The 14,371-nt window shown below is 35.7% G+C and overlaps 1 protein-coding gene across 1 annotated transcript in view; it reads left to right on the top strand.

Moving 5' to 3' along the window:
• The window catches only part of KCNH8 (potassium voltage-gated channel subfamily H member 8), a 384,094-nt gene that overhangs the window by 309,114 nt on the left and 60,609 nt on the right, over window positions 1-14,371 (top strand). The window contains exon 11 of the mRNA XM_074269414.1: window positions 345-559. Coding sequence (XP_074125515.1) covers window positions 345-559 — 215 coding nt within the window. The remainder of the gene's footprint in view (window positions 1-344; window positions 560-14,371) is intronic.

Genomic DNA, 14,371 nt, shown 5'->3' with positions numbered 1-14,371 from the left:
AGATGAAACCCCAGAGCTTTAATTTGCATTTATCACATCATGACAATTTGGGACCTTTTTCTATTTAGTACATGATGATTTACAATGTTTTTTCTATAAATGTTTTGTTCATTTTCTTTGACCAAGTGACTCTTAGGACTTCTTAATAAACCTTGTAAGGACCACAGGTAGAACTCTGACCTTTTTGTTTCTCTATACTGTGTTCTTATGCAGTAAGGAGAAAAAACCTTCTTTAATATTTAGATTGATTCCAGGGCATTGAAGGTTGACAGTTCGAAGTCTGAGTTTTGTCTAAGATTTTTTCATCCCTCTGCCTTTCCCCCCCCCCCTTTCATGTGTTTTAGGGAAAGGAGATTTAATTGGAGCAAACCTCTCAATTAAGGACCAAGTTATTAAAACGAATGCAGATGTGAAGGCGCTTACCTACTGTGATCTCCAATGCATTATCCTCAAAGGACTCTTTGAAGTGTTAGACCTTTACCCAGAATATGCTCACAAATTTGTGGAAGATATTCAGCATGATCTCACATACAACCTTCGTGAAGGTCATGAGAGCGATGTAAGTATTTTAATACATCTACAATTTTCATTAACGTCATGGACCTGATAAGAATGCCTGGTTTCATTTATCACCAGAAAAACAGATGTGGGGACCCCTCTTCAAATAACAACTAATTACACTGGATGGAAGGATTTAGTCACTATTTAAGTGATTAAATAAATAGCCAGACACAATGATTGTAGTTTTTCATTTGCCTTCTACAAAAAATATTCTTTACAATTGATTTCAGCTCCTTTTTCTTCTCTGTTTTATGTGCTGATATGTGAAAAGACTTGCAGCTTCTTTCCCCAAGACATTTAACCAGTGAAATGGATATATGTGGCTTCTACAAAATTAGGAATAGGGGCAGCTAGATGGTACAGTGGATCTGAAGTCAGGAAGATCAGAGTTCAAATCTTACCCCAGACACTTAACACTTCGTAGCTGAGTGATTTTATGCAAGTCACTTAATTTCAGTTGCCTAGCATAATAAGTAAGTAAAGTAAAAAAGAAAGAAATATGTATAGCAAATTAAGTGGTAGGTATGTTTATCATCATGCCGGCTTGTAATAGATGGTTGTCAAAGTATATATATATATATATATATATATATATATATATATATATATATATATATATATATATATATATATATACACACATACACATACACACACACACACATATATATATGTGTGTGTGTTTTAAACAACAATCTCTAAGTGTAAGTAGATAAGAAGAAATAATAAGAATCTGTAGAGATGAACGAGAAATGTAACTAATAATAATAATAGCTAGAATTTATATAATGCATTTGCAGTTCAGTTTTACAAATATTATTTCATTTTATCTTCACAATAACTCTATGAAACAGTTATTTTCATTTCCAGTTTATAGATAAGGAGATAGACAGAGGTTATATGTCTTGTATAAGGCCATATAAGTAGAGAAAGGATTAGAACTTAGTCTTCCTAACTCTAAATCCAGAACTCTACCCACATTGTACCACCTAGCTGCCTACAGATACAGTTACAAATAGTATTATGTCATAGGGTCTTCTAATTCCTGACTATGCAGAAAATGAGTCAAAGGCAAAAAAGAAAGGAAGAAGTATGATTTGGGCGTTGAAGATATCATAGACGGAAAATTATATGGCAGACACACGTTTCAGTTTCTACATGCATCTTAGCTGTCAAAATATGTGTTCCTTTGCTTCTTAAGCTGATCACAAACATGATTTCATTAGATGTGTCAGAGAGACAGATGATTTAATAAAAATGGTTGTTGAAAGGCATACCAGAGCAAACATAATATTGTTTAGCAACCACAAGGTGGATGTGCTGTCAAGTGCAGAAAGAGTGATATGGCCCAGATTGAGTAAAAGCAATCGTGCTTCAGTGACTTTAGGTGGCTATTTGTCTTCATGAAGCCCAGGACCTCTGTTTTGTTACTTATGATTCTGTCTGTTTTGTTAGTTATTAGGGTTCCATTTCCATAGCAACATCAGGCTTCTCATGGGGTTTTTCCAGTGGACTTTTATTTTTTTGGCCTTATGCTTTGAACCTCAAATCTATTTTCTGGCAGAAAAATGGCACCACCTAAATTTCCATTTTACATGTTAGGGATTGGGCTAATGGTAATTACAACAGGCCTCCATTCCGAGATTCATAATTCAGAATATCTGTACTAGGCACCGTACCAATCCTAGAATTCTCTCCATGTGTTAAGTTAATGACTTGTTCTGTTCATATTTTGGTAGATTGTGTTGGCTTTTATTTTTCACAGCCACAGATGTCTTTTATGGCTTCTTCTGTGAAAATTTATTGATGGTTGTTTTTAAAGAATTTCAATGAGTCATCAAATCGGCAGATGATACAATGATAGCAATGGAAGATAACATCTGAATGTTAGAGGAAGAATTCCCCTAAGAAATCTCTCTCTATATGGGCTATATATCTATATCTATATCTATATATAAATCTCTATCTATGGATTATATGGGTGAGCCCAAATGATAAGATGAAATTTCACAGGAAAAAAAAAAGATTAAATCTTACATTTTGGTCAAATATAAGATACATGATGAACCAATAAATTGATGTGTGAAAAAATGGAGGGTTTAATTAGTTACATTCTCAAACAAATCAGCAGGATGCTATGGAAGCTCAAAAAAAGGCTAATGCATGGGTTCCCTTAAAAGAAACACAGTCAAATGGAGGCATATCATAATATCTCTATAATTTATACAAAATACATCTAGAGTGTGATGATTCAGTTTGGAGGGACACATTTTAGGAAGGACATTATATGATAAGGTGGGGAGCATATGAAGAATGCAAGCCAGAATAATTTAGGGGATCAGAGACCATATTAACGAGTACCAATTGCTGAAAGTGTGAGCAATATTCATTATCATCATCATCATTATTATTAGATAATGTTTATGTTTTGCTTTAAGATTTGTAAAGCACTTTACATGAGTTATCTCAGTTGATCTTCACAATTCTGTAAGGTGCTATTATTATCCCCATTTTACAAATGAGAAAACTGAGACTAAAAAAATGACTTGTACCAAAATCACACAGCTACCAAGTATCTTTGACAGTATCTGAATGAGCATAGTAATAGAGTTCGGAGGAATCTAAAATATCATCTTTTCCAAAACTTCCTAAAAATTGTGGGCCATAATCCCATATGAGATCATATAAATGAATGTGAAGGGTCACAGAATTTTGGTTTATTATCAGTCAATGTTTGATTTATATACCTATTTTATATACCTGGTGTCACATAAAATTTACTCAAGCAAAAAGGGGTCAGGAGTAGAAAAAGTTTTAAAAGCCCTGTAATCTCTTTATTTTGCAGAAAATAAGTCCCAGAGTAAAATCTATCCATGGGCAATTAGCTAGAAAGAAGCAAATTTGATGTGAAATTAATCTTCATTCTACTAATATAATCCAAATATTATATAATGTATTTCCATATTATAAAAGATTTATACAGTATTGTCTATATCAGGAGTTCTCAAACTACGGGCTGTAGGCCAGATGTGGCCCGCTGAGAACTTTTATGGGGCCTGCCGGTTATGGCTGAGGGGCGGAGGCAGAGTGTGGGCTTTTGTTTTTACTCTAGTCCGGCCCTCCCACAGTCTGAGGGACAGGGAACTGGCCCCCTGTTTAAAAAGTCTGAGGACCACTGAGTTATATTGAGGGAGGAATATGAATGGAATAATGAAATTTTTTTGAAATGGAAATTTCAGTGTTTTAACAAATAAGTTATTAGCGTTTACTATCAAGTCTTTTCTCTCCCCCACCTTTGACTGGAGAAACCAAAAAGTTAGCAAAATTTTTGGACAAATTTTGGGAATGGCAATCTGCCCATTAAATGATGCAGTAAAGATTATGTTCAAGGACAAGTCAATGTGGAAGTGATATATGTGGAAGTGACACATATATATGTATATATGTATATATATATGTGTGTCTGTATATATATATATATATATATATATATATATATATATATATGTATGTATGTATACATATATATGTATGTAAAAAGAGAATTATATCATCTAGAGCAATGATAAATTACACTTCTTTACCCTGGCAATATCAACATTGCTGTTAATCCTCATAGGAAAATTAATTATAATGTACAAAATATTTGTGTAGGTCAAAGAGAAAAAAAGCTGCCACTGCTTTGGTCTCATGCTAATTGTGCATTTTCCACACTGTGTAGGTTTCTAATGCTTGCCTATATTTAGTTTTTCTGGATGGCCTTAATCACAGAACAGACTAATATGCATTTCTGTCTGGGCAGATTTGAACAAATTTTCTTCACCAACTTCTTCCATTAAACTTGATCAAATTGATTTTAGTGCAAACTCATTTGTTTTTCTGTTGGTGGACAAAATTTAATTTGCCTGAAAATGATATTTTAAATTTATGATGAATTATTAAAATGACTGCATATCACCCAAACAACCTTTTGTAATATAACAAGCTAAAAATACTGATATATTCTCATCTCAGTGTATCAAAAAAGGCTATCATAAGGTACAGAAGAAAGAATGAGGGCCAGAGGACCTATGTTCATATCCTGTCACTAATGCTTGCCACAATCATTTAGTTTCCTTCAGCCTCAATTTCCCTTATCTGCAAAATGAGCACAATAACAACATCGTCCTTCTAGGATGTTGTAAAGATAAAATCCCTGGCCATTTTTTCACTACTACCTTGCCACCAAGCATGCATCCTTCTCCTGCTCCCCTCTTTTACAGGTGTGGAACAATAATAAAAGTGATACCAGCATTGTTCCTGAAATTATTCTCATTGTTCCACTTCAAATCCTTCCAACCTGTTAAGTCTTTCTGGTCATCACTGCCCTATATTGCTGTATCTTTCTATTAGAATGGAAACTCTTTGAGGGCAGCTAGGTGGTACAGTGTATAGAGCATTAGCCCTGAAGTCAGAGCACCTGAGTTCAAGTCTGAACTCAGACACTTAACCCTAACCCTAGCTATGTGACCCTGGGCAAATCACTTAACCCAATTGCCTAAAAAAAATAAAAAATAAATAAAAAAAAATAAAAATAAATAAATAAAAAAGTAAGCTCCTTGAGGGCAATTACTGTTTTGCTTAGATATCTGTTCCTTTATAACTTAGGATAGTGCCTGACACATAACAAGTTTTTATTTTTTTCCATTTCATTCCATTCATTTATTTTGAACTCAAAGGAAATCATTTCTATTCTTGGCTGGTCTCATCATCATCTTCCCAATAATAGATAACATTCAAGTAGCACTTTAGGGTTTACTAAGTACTTTACATCTGTTATCTCCTTTGAGCTAGGTAAGACTTCCAGAGAGCTGAGTTCCACGTAGGCGATGTGTTGCCATACTTGTGTTGCTATCTTCCATTTCTGGCATATTTAGTTTTGTATTTGTAGGAACACTCAGAACACTTGTTATACCTCTTGTTTTTTATCACATGAAATAGTTAGCATCCACAGGACAAATTGGAAAAAGGCATGAAGGAATCATCCAAGTGAGATATGTAGGGCTACGTGTATTCATTCCTTTTTTCTCCTCTTGCAGAAGGTCACCAAGTATTTATGAAATACCTACTACCTGCCAGATACATTGCTAAGTTCTGGAGATACAACAGAAAAAAAATTAGTCTCTTAGGGATTTCATATTCTAATAGAGAAAATAACATCCATATCTTGATATAGAAGTATGTGTACATGTGTATATGTTCTCCATATGTATCCCCTTACTAATATGTGTGCATGTATGCCCTTCTTATGATCCCAAAAGAATCTCAGTAGAGCTTTGCAATATAATCCCTAGTTGTTGTAGGAACCTTGCTACCTTTCCAGACTCCTTACTATTCATTCTTTTTCTCATATTCTAGGACAAAATGATACCAGATTTCTTGCACTCACTTGTAATTGATACTGTCTACTGACTCTTTGCTTTTTGCTCTCTAGATCTAAAATGGTCTCTCTCCTCACCGCTACCTTGATTTCTCTGCTGTCCTTTGATTTCTCTGCTCAAATACCATTTCTAAAGGAGGTCTTTCCCATTCCTCTCCCCTACAGCCTCTTCTAGTTTTTTTTTTTCTTTTAAGATTATCACTCATTTATACTGTATTTCTCTTGGGGATATATGGTATGACCTCTAGGATGAGGTCTTGCTGAGTCCTTTTCCTGTCCACTTTTGGTGCCCACAACTCACCCAACTCTCACCTATGACTCCAAGAAGCCTTAGCATATGTAGCATCCACATTTTAGTAAAACTGTCTCCCAAATGGGCTAAACAAGATCATGGGTAATCTATGGACTTCAAACTCATTGGTGAGTCACAAGGGTGGAGATGAAACTATTTACTGACCTTCAAAGCCATTTACTCTTTTGACCCATCCTACTTTTCCAAAATTGCCTGCTATTTGTAGAATTATAATTCTAGATCTTAAAGGGACTTTTTGGGTCAATTAATTCATTTTTATTTTACATTTTAAGGCACTAAGTCCCAGAAAAATTGATTTTTTTTTCATGTCCAAGTTGGTATAAAATGGCAAAGTAAAGTGTTTGAACTCAGGGCCTTTGATTGAAAGTTCATCTTTATTTTCTGTTGTACCATGTTATTTTGTCTTCCCACATATTTCCCCCTCCATATTTTCCCTCTTCTTTACCTTTGCTACTGATTTTCCTAATGCCAATGTGACATTCTCCCTGCCCATTGAATTCCTCGCTATCCATTCAAACCCTACTCAACAGTAACTGTATCCATGGAAACTTCCCTTCCTTCTATTGCAGCCATCATCTCCACTTACTTATAATGACTTTTCTCCACCCCCAAACCCCACATAACATTTTATTTACAGTTCTGCAATGCCCTTATTATATATTATTACATATTATGATTATTTATGCTTGTGACTTACCCCTCCTAGAATATAAACTCCAAAAGGACAAGGACCTTGGTTTTCTTCCTAAATTTCATTTCTCTCCCGTGTGTTCTATATCCAGTAGATATTGAGTTTATATTTAGTTTAGTTTATAAGGTAATTCTAAAAGTCTTAGTGGAGTTTTAAACTCTAATTTTTAATCGTGATAATGTAATTTAGCTTTAATTGCTAGAAATTTCAGATTTTGAGGACAGCTTGTCTTTAATTAAATTGATTTATTGTTTTTAAGAAGCCGTGTCTCCAAACTTGTTACCGCATTTTTTGTTTCTGAAAACAAGGAAAGGTGATGGTATTCAAAAATGTAAAATGGGGAATAGATGAAGAAAAAAGTAGCCTTTTAAGATTCAATCAAAATTGATTATAAGTATCTCTAATATACCAAGTACAGGTAAAAAAAATGAAGCAGTATCTCATAGTGATGAATAGATGTGGCCAGGTGAAAAGATGACTAGCCTGATGTCTGTAGACTATTCATTCTAATGATCTGCATTTACATTTTCTCCTCTCAAAGAAACATTGGTATAATTCTTTGACATATTCATCATGAGACTAATTCTCCCTGGAGTTTTGGCTTCATATATCATAAAATTGTTCTTGGATTAAGTTATATCTCAAAATAAAAAGGATTGCTGCTTATGCCTAAGGAGTGATGACAAGCTCATTGTACCACTCCAAACACTTTCATGAGTTCCCTAAGGATGGGATTTTACTTTTTTAAATAGTATATTTTTTCTAGTTTTGAAGGAGCCGAGTGCTCCTCATCATGGCCTTCTTTGAGACATAAAACAGCTCTCTCAATTAGTATATTCTTAATTGTTGTTCAGTCATTCAGTTATATCCAACTCTACATAATTCCAAAAAGAGTTTTCTTAATAAAGTGGCTTGCCATTTCCTTCTCCGGTGTGATCCCATTTTATATATGAGGAACTAAGTCAAATAGGAGTTGAGTGACTTATTCAGATATTCCTGATTCCAAGCCTAGTCTTCTATCCATGGTACTGCCTTGCTCCCCTTTGTAAGCTCAGCATTCTCTTAATATTTCAATCTTATATGAATCTGAGAGTTCTTCTATGTAGGTACTCCATTAATGCAAATCATGACTCCCCATATCTTAGAACTAGAGGGGCTAAAAAATTCATTACCCTGCCTCTGACCTATGATGAGCTTCCGAGAACTTATTAAAGCTGATTTTTAGAAAACAAATATAAAGTTGATCACCAAGTATTTACTAGACAATTTTTTTTCAGTCTAGTAATAGCCACCACCATTGGTAATAGCCACTGCCATAGTTTTTGAGAAGTCAAATCCATCTCCACATCATAACAAGGCATTCGAGGGAGATGTGAGCAGAAAATATCCTCAAAGGAAAGTCTTCTGGAAGACTGGAGAAGAGTCTTTTTCATAGTGGCTTCTGTGGAATCAATTCATAATCCACATATGATTCCTTCTCTCTGATACAAAATTTCAACAGAATGGAAAGTAATAGGAATGGAGGGATCAGGAAGCCACAGCTTCTTCCCATTACGGAACAAGAGAAGTGATATGAAAGATCTTATTTTTGACAAATATGGCTGGAAACAGAAATGGGTCAGTCATGCAAGATTGGAGAAAATATAATAGATCCCTTTAAAATTAATAGACACCGAGTAAGGCCTTCAGCTTATTGGATAATCCTCTAGAGAAGGGTTCTAAAATAGCCTGGATTGTAATCTCTTGAGGTAAATTGGCAAGAGTAGACTATGATCTGATTCACCAGAGGAAGTTCCCTCCTAGTTGTATTACATTTGTCCAAGATGAGAGATATTCTATTTCAAAATTCATCCCTACGTGTAATATAGTTTGGATGAGATCATGGGCTCATTGTGTTGGAAAGGACTTGAAGATCATTGAGCAAAAGCTTCCCATTTTGTAAGAAACTGAGTTCCAGTGAGATTAAGTTACTTGCCCAAAATCACACCAGTAGAAAATATCAGAAACATAATTGGAATCCAGATCCCTGACTCCAGAATCATTATTCTTGTCAAGTAGTTTTCCAGATCTGTTGTGTGAGGATGCTTGCTGTCATTCATTGTACATCTGAGCTTATCTCTTAGTATATCTGAGGAAAAGAGATTTATCCTGTTTTAGGGTTTTGTTTTGTTTTGTTAAAATGAACAAATCTTACTTTTTATTGCTCACTGCTCTCCAGACAAAATTTACCATCATGAATATCACAGTCTACATAAGTCTCTCCTGGAATATCACCTCCCTTCAGTGATAAATAATGCAGAATGGACAGAAAGGATGCACTCTGATCACAGATGCAAGGAATCATCAGGAAGTTCAGCTCTTTTTTGCTTGAGCAGTCAAATGGGTGAGAGGTGAACCAGACTTGTGGAGTGTCAGAAGCCAAGATTCACTTGAATTTTCCTGATTTCCTCTCTGGACACTGTAAGGTCTTAACTTGGAGGGAAAGGATGATCTAACATATAAAAATCCAAAACAACTCATCTCTGTTGCATGACAAAAGATACAATATAAGATCTCTTGAGTGTCTTGTCCCAACACATGAAGTACAATCTGATGTCTATGTAGGATCATAGATTTAACTCATGCATACAAATTAAATTTTAAATTTTAATTGATTTCAAGATAGAAGAGTTCTTCCAATTCAACTGCCTTTTGTAAATAAGGAAACTAAGAACCAGTAGAATCACCCAGTTCGTATAGCTACTAAGTATCTGAGAATGTGAACACCCTACCTTCAACCCATTGCCCAATCTTCTGAACCACCTATTCATCTAGGTAGAAACATCCTCAATCAGTCTCTGGGGACTGAGAATTTCTGACTACAACTTTTCTTGCTAGATACAAGATGAGTTTTGTGTATATAAAGTCTATGAACACCATGTTAAGAATTGTCTTGAGGTAGTCAGAGTAGGAGATTGGGTGCTGGATGGGGGTCATATATAACCCCAGATTTATTAGCTGTGTGACTGGCAAGTCATGTAAGCTCTCTGTAATTCAGTTCCTTCATCTGTAAAAGTGAAAGGTTTAGAGTAGGTGACCTATAGAGTCTCTTCTAGTTCTAAATTTTAATGCTTTTTTTCCCTTTGCTTAAAAAAAAATGCCCCTGATTGTAGTGAATAGACTTCTGTGGTTTGAGATTGTTTCTTGCATTCAAAATGGATGCAAATTTATATAAAAAGAAATATTTTTATTTCTTAAAAATGTCATTAATAACATCGAATACCCCTTAGCTTATTTAATGAGAAATTACTTGAAATGTAATGTATAATTATTTACCTGTGTACATGGCATTTTTTTTCCTCATAGAATGGAAACTCCAGGGCAAAAGCTGTTTCCTTTTTGTCTTTGTTAGTTTCTATGCCTATATGGCTCCTGGAACAAAAATGCATTCTGATTAATTAGCAACTATTTAAATTTTAACTCATTTCAAGGCATAAATAACCAAAACAAATTTTAGCCAGTCCCTCAGTTTCCCATCAGATAGCTTGGCTTCTTTAACCACAAACACTGCTACCTTTCAATTTATTATTCAGCCATCATCCACATTTGTATTCTTTTCTTCCTGATTTGCTTTATTTTATAAAAAAAAATCTTTGAAAAAAATTTTTTTTATTTCTCATGCTTGTCACCCTTAATGGCATTAGAATACTCCATTATGTTAATGTACCACAATTGACAACCATCCCTCTGTTGTTTGACATTTGGTTTTCACCCCTTGCTTTTCAAATTGCATGTAATGCTTCTCTGAAAATACAAAAAACAGATACATTTTGTTGTTGTTAATTATATTCTCTGAACAACCCCCCAAAAAAGGATATCTTAATGGCTGAATTGATTTGAAATTTGTTCTTAGTACTCCTATATTCAGGCTAAACTAAAATTAGACTCTTACAAAGTGATTTCTTGAAATTGTATCACAGATTACTTAGTCATTTAAAATTCTTCTCTGAGATCTCACATATTCCTCTTTCCAATAGGAGTCTGCATGGAGGTGTGCACATTAGCACACATGATTATCTCAGCACCTCGCAGAGATCATTGCTTCCCAGAAAACTGTGTATTTCAGGATTCAGATATCACTTCTTGCCATCAGCTTTCACTTACATCCAGAACTGGCAGATATTTTTGTTTGTCAGTCATGCATTTTTAAATATTCTTCTGGCACTAAAAAAAAGTGTTCTCTGGAAGAGCTTGTCGTGAAGTGCTTTTCATATCCAACAGAGTTTCAGAGCCTTTTAACTGTTTGCAACCTAGGTTTTTTTTTAAGCAGTAGAAAAATCTCCCCTACATGATACTTCTCAGGAGAGTTCTAAGGGAAATTTTGAGAGCCACAGGGGCACGGCTAGCTTTTTGCCAACGAAACTTTATGTGATCATCTGGTGGTATGATCAAAATTTAATATTAACACTACTACTTGAAACTTCTTTGAATTCTTATACCTATTGTAATTCCAGGTTTTTTTTTCAATTAAAGTTTGTCAAAGTAAGCTTTCTAAAATCATATTATACTGGAGATTTCTGACATAGGATATTAGGATATTCTTATAGCATATGATCTCTTTCTAATGACCATCTACCTAATACACCATCTACCTAGATTCCTCTTGGACATTGCCCATTCTCTGTCCACCTTCCATCAGTCTTTGGGCCTCTGATTAAGCATCTTCCTTGTTATTTCTCTTCCTCCTTCCTTTCCCTAGAAAAGTAGTCATGCTGGAAGTAGAAAAAAAAAAGACATGCAAGATAATTCATCCTCTCCTCAACAGCAAAGGGAAACACAATTTATTTTGTGGAGGTGTCACATAGGGAATAAGCAGTGAAGCTGATCTAAAGGGTCCATGAAGTGTGAGAGAAAAGGAAGCAGGAACTGGGAGATGAAAATAACTTCAAATACACACCCAAAACTGTTGCTTATAGCAGACTGTCCATAACAAAACATAGAACAATGCGCCACCCTTGCATACCCCATAATTTCCATTAATGAGAAAACGAGACTAATTTTTCTGACTGAATGCCTAAAATTGGCCACATTTAGCCTGCTTCCAAAAGAAAATTCTCAGAAGGTGATACTAAGGCTGTTTACGTTAGCATGAAACATTTTGAACCCAGTAGAGAGTTCCCAACTGTGTTAAGCTGGCTAGCAGAGGGTCGTATTTGGACTCCACTGGATACTCTCTGAGGCAGCCATATGCCAATCACCTGGCAGGCTGCAGGTCCTGTAAATGAAGCAGCAGCAGTTCAGCAGCATCTGGACCTTTTCAGTTTGTATTTACAGGCTAAACAGCCAGCAGGCAGCATTTTCCCCTCAAGGGGGTGGGATTTTGGAGGGAGTGGACTGGTACATTAGTAGGAAAAAAGGTGACCTGTTATTAAATAAAGAAAATCCCCAAAGTGGGGCTTCCCTTTAAACCTTCCTTGGATGCTTGCATCCTAGAAGGCATAGTAGATGTTCCACTTAAAAGGGAAAATTTCAGATCTGGAAATATGTGTTTGTAGGTGTAGGAATATATAAACAGTTCCCAGTTGGTGAATACCTGAGTGATAAACAACCTTTATACAGTAATAAGGATAACTGCTTACCATGGAAAGCATCCTTTGGTGCTTTATAGTTTGCAAAGCTTTGCCGTAAGACAAACTTGTGAGAAAAATAATGGAAATATTAATCCCATTTTAGAGATGAGAAAACTCATTCTCAGGTGAAATGACTTTCCTATGGTCGCACAGCTAGTGAAAAAAAAAAAGAGGAATTTTTTTCTAACACCAAGTTACACTTAGAAAAGATGATGTTGGTCAAAGACTCTTTTCTCCAATACAGCTATCAAAACTCCCTCTCCTTTCCTTCCTGCTGCTCTTGTGTATTTAGCCTAGGATCTGCAACCATCTCCCTGCCAGGGGCAATCACTCAGGACACTCTTCTTCTCCCTTTTACCTCCTTGCATTTCATGCAAGCTACAAAGAAAGAGAATAAAGGGAAGGAAGGGAGGAAAGAAAGAAGGAAGGAAGGAAGAAAGGGGGTGAGGGAGGGAGGAAAGGAGGGAAAGAGAGAGGGAGGGAGGGAGGAGGAAGAAAGGGAGGGAGAAAAGAAGGGAAGGAGGGAATGAGGGAAGGAGGGAGGGAGGGAAGAAGGAAGGAAGGAAGGAAGGAAGGAAGGAAGGAAGGAAGGAAGGAAGGAAGGAAGGAAGGAAGGAAGGAAGGAAGGAAGGAAGGAAGGAAGGGAGGGAGGGAGGGAGGGAGGAAGGAAGGAAGAAGGGAGGGAAGGAGGGAGGGAGGGAAGGAAGGAAGGAAGGAAGGAAGGAAGGAAGGAAGGAAGGAAGGAAGGAAGGAAGGAAGGAAGGAAGGAAGGAAGGAAGGAAGGAAGGAAGGAAGGAAGGAAGGAAGGAAGGAAGGGATCAAGGGATCAAGGAAGGAAGGAATCTTGACCTCCTATAGTTTGGATTGCTTTTTTGGAAGTAGATTTTTTTGCCCCCAACCTGGATGCTCAAATTGGAGTTTGGGTTGATTTTTTTTTTAAAAAATCTACATTATAAGAGGAAATTAGATTCTACTTAATAGTCTCCTATATACACTATAATTAAGCATCATTAGGCATTATCTGGGTGACTATGGTTGTTTCTGCTTGGGGTCAACTATGTTAAGAACCTGTCATTTATTGGATTTTGCTTTTCGGTTCTATGGGGAAAATACATTCTAACATTCTAATCACTGTAGAAATGTGCCTTTGGAAAAAGACCTCTGAACTTACCTTTTTTCAAGTTGTGATTCTGATCACTTCTGGTATGGAACTTTGGCCAAGTTTACTTCCTCGTCTATAAATAGTAATAAAAGCAGTTTAAGGATTGCACATTACTTTAATAAGAGCTAACGTTTATATGGCACCTACTAAATGTTTAATTGTATTTACTGTTTTACAATTATGTCTTCTAATCCTCACAACGAATCTGGGAGGTAGGTGATATTATTTCCATTTACAAATATAGAAACTGAGGTAAATAAAGGCCAAGTGGTCTTCCCAGACTTACATTGTTAGTGTTTGAGGCCAGATTTGAAGTCAGGTTTTTCTGATTATGGGCCTGGCACTCTATTGTCCCATCTAGCTGCCTCAATTATCATCATCATCATTACCATCTTCATTATCAACATCATCATTACCAAAAATATGTTTTTAAAATAGCCACTGGACAGGTCATATCATGCTTTTAATCATTCAGAGTATCCTCCCTTAGCCATGGGAAATTATTTTGTTTTTACTTTATTTATTGTTATAAATACAAACTCTTCAAGAACAGGGACTGGTTTTTCTTTACTTTTTTTTTTGCTTCCTATCTCCACTGCTGACCACACAGTAGTCA

The sequence above is a fragment of the Sminthopsis crassicaudata genome, chromosome 5, assembly GCF_048593235.1.
Source record: "Sminthopsis crassicaudata isolate SCR6 chromosome 5, ASM4859323v1, whole genome shotgun sequence".
In the NCBI taxonomy this organism is placed as follows: Eukaryota; Metazoa; Chordata; class Mammalia; order Dasyuromorphia; family Dasyuridae; genus Sminthopsis; species Sminthopsis crassicaudata.
The sequence above is the reverse complement of the archived record's forward strand: the minus strand, read 5'-3'. Positions and strand labels throughout refer to the sequence as shown.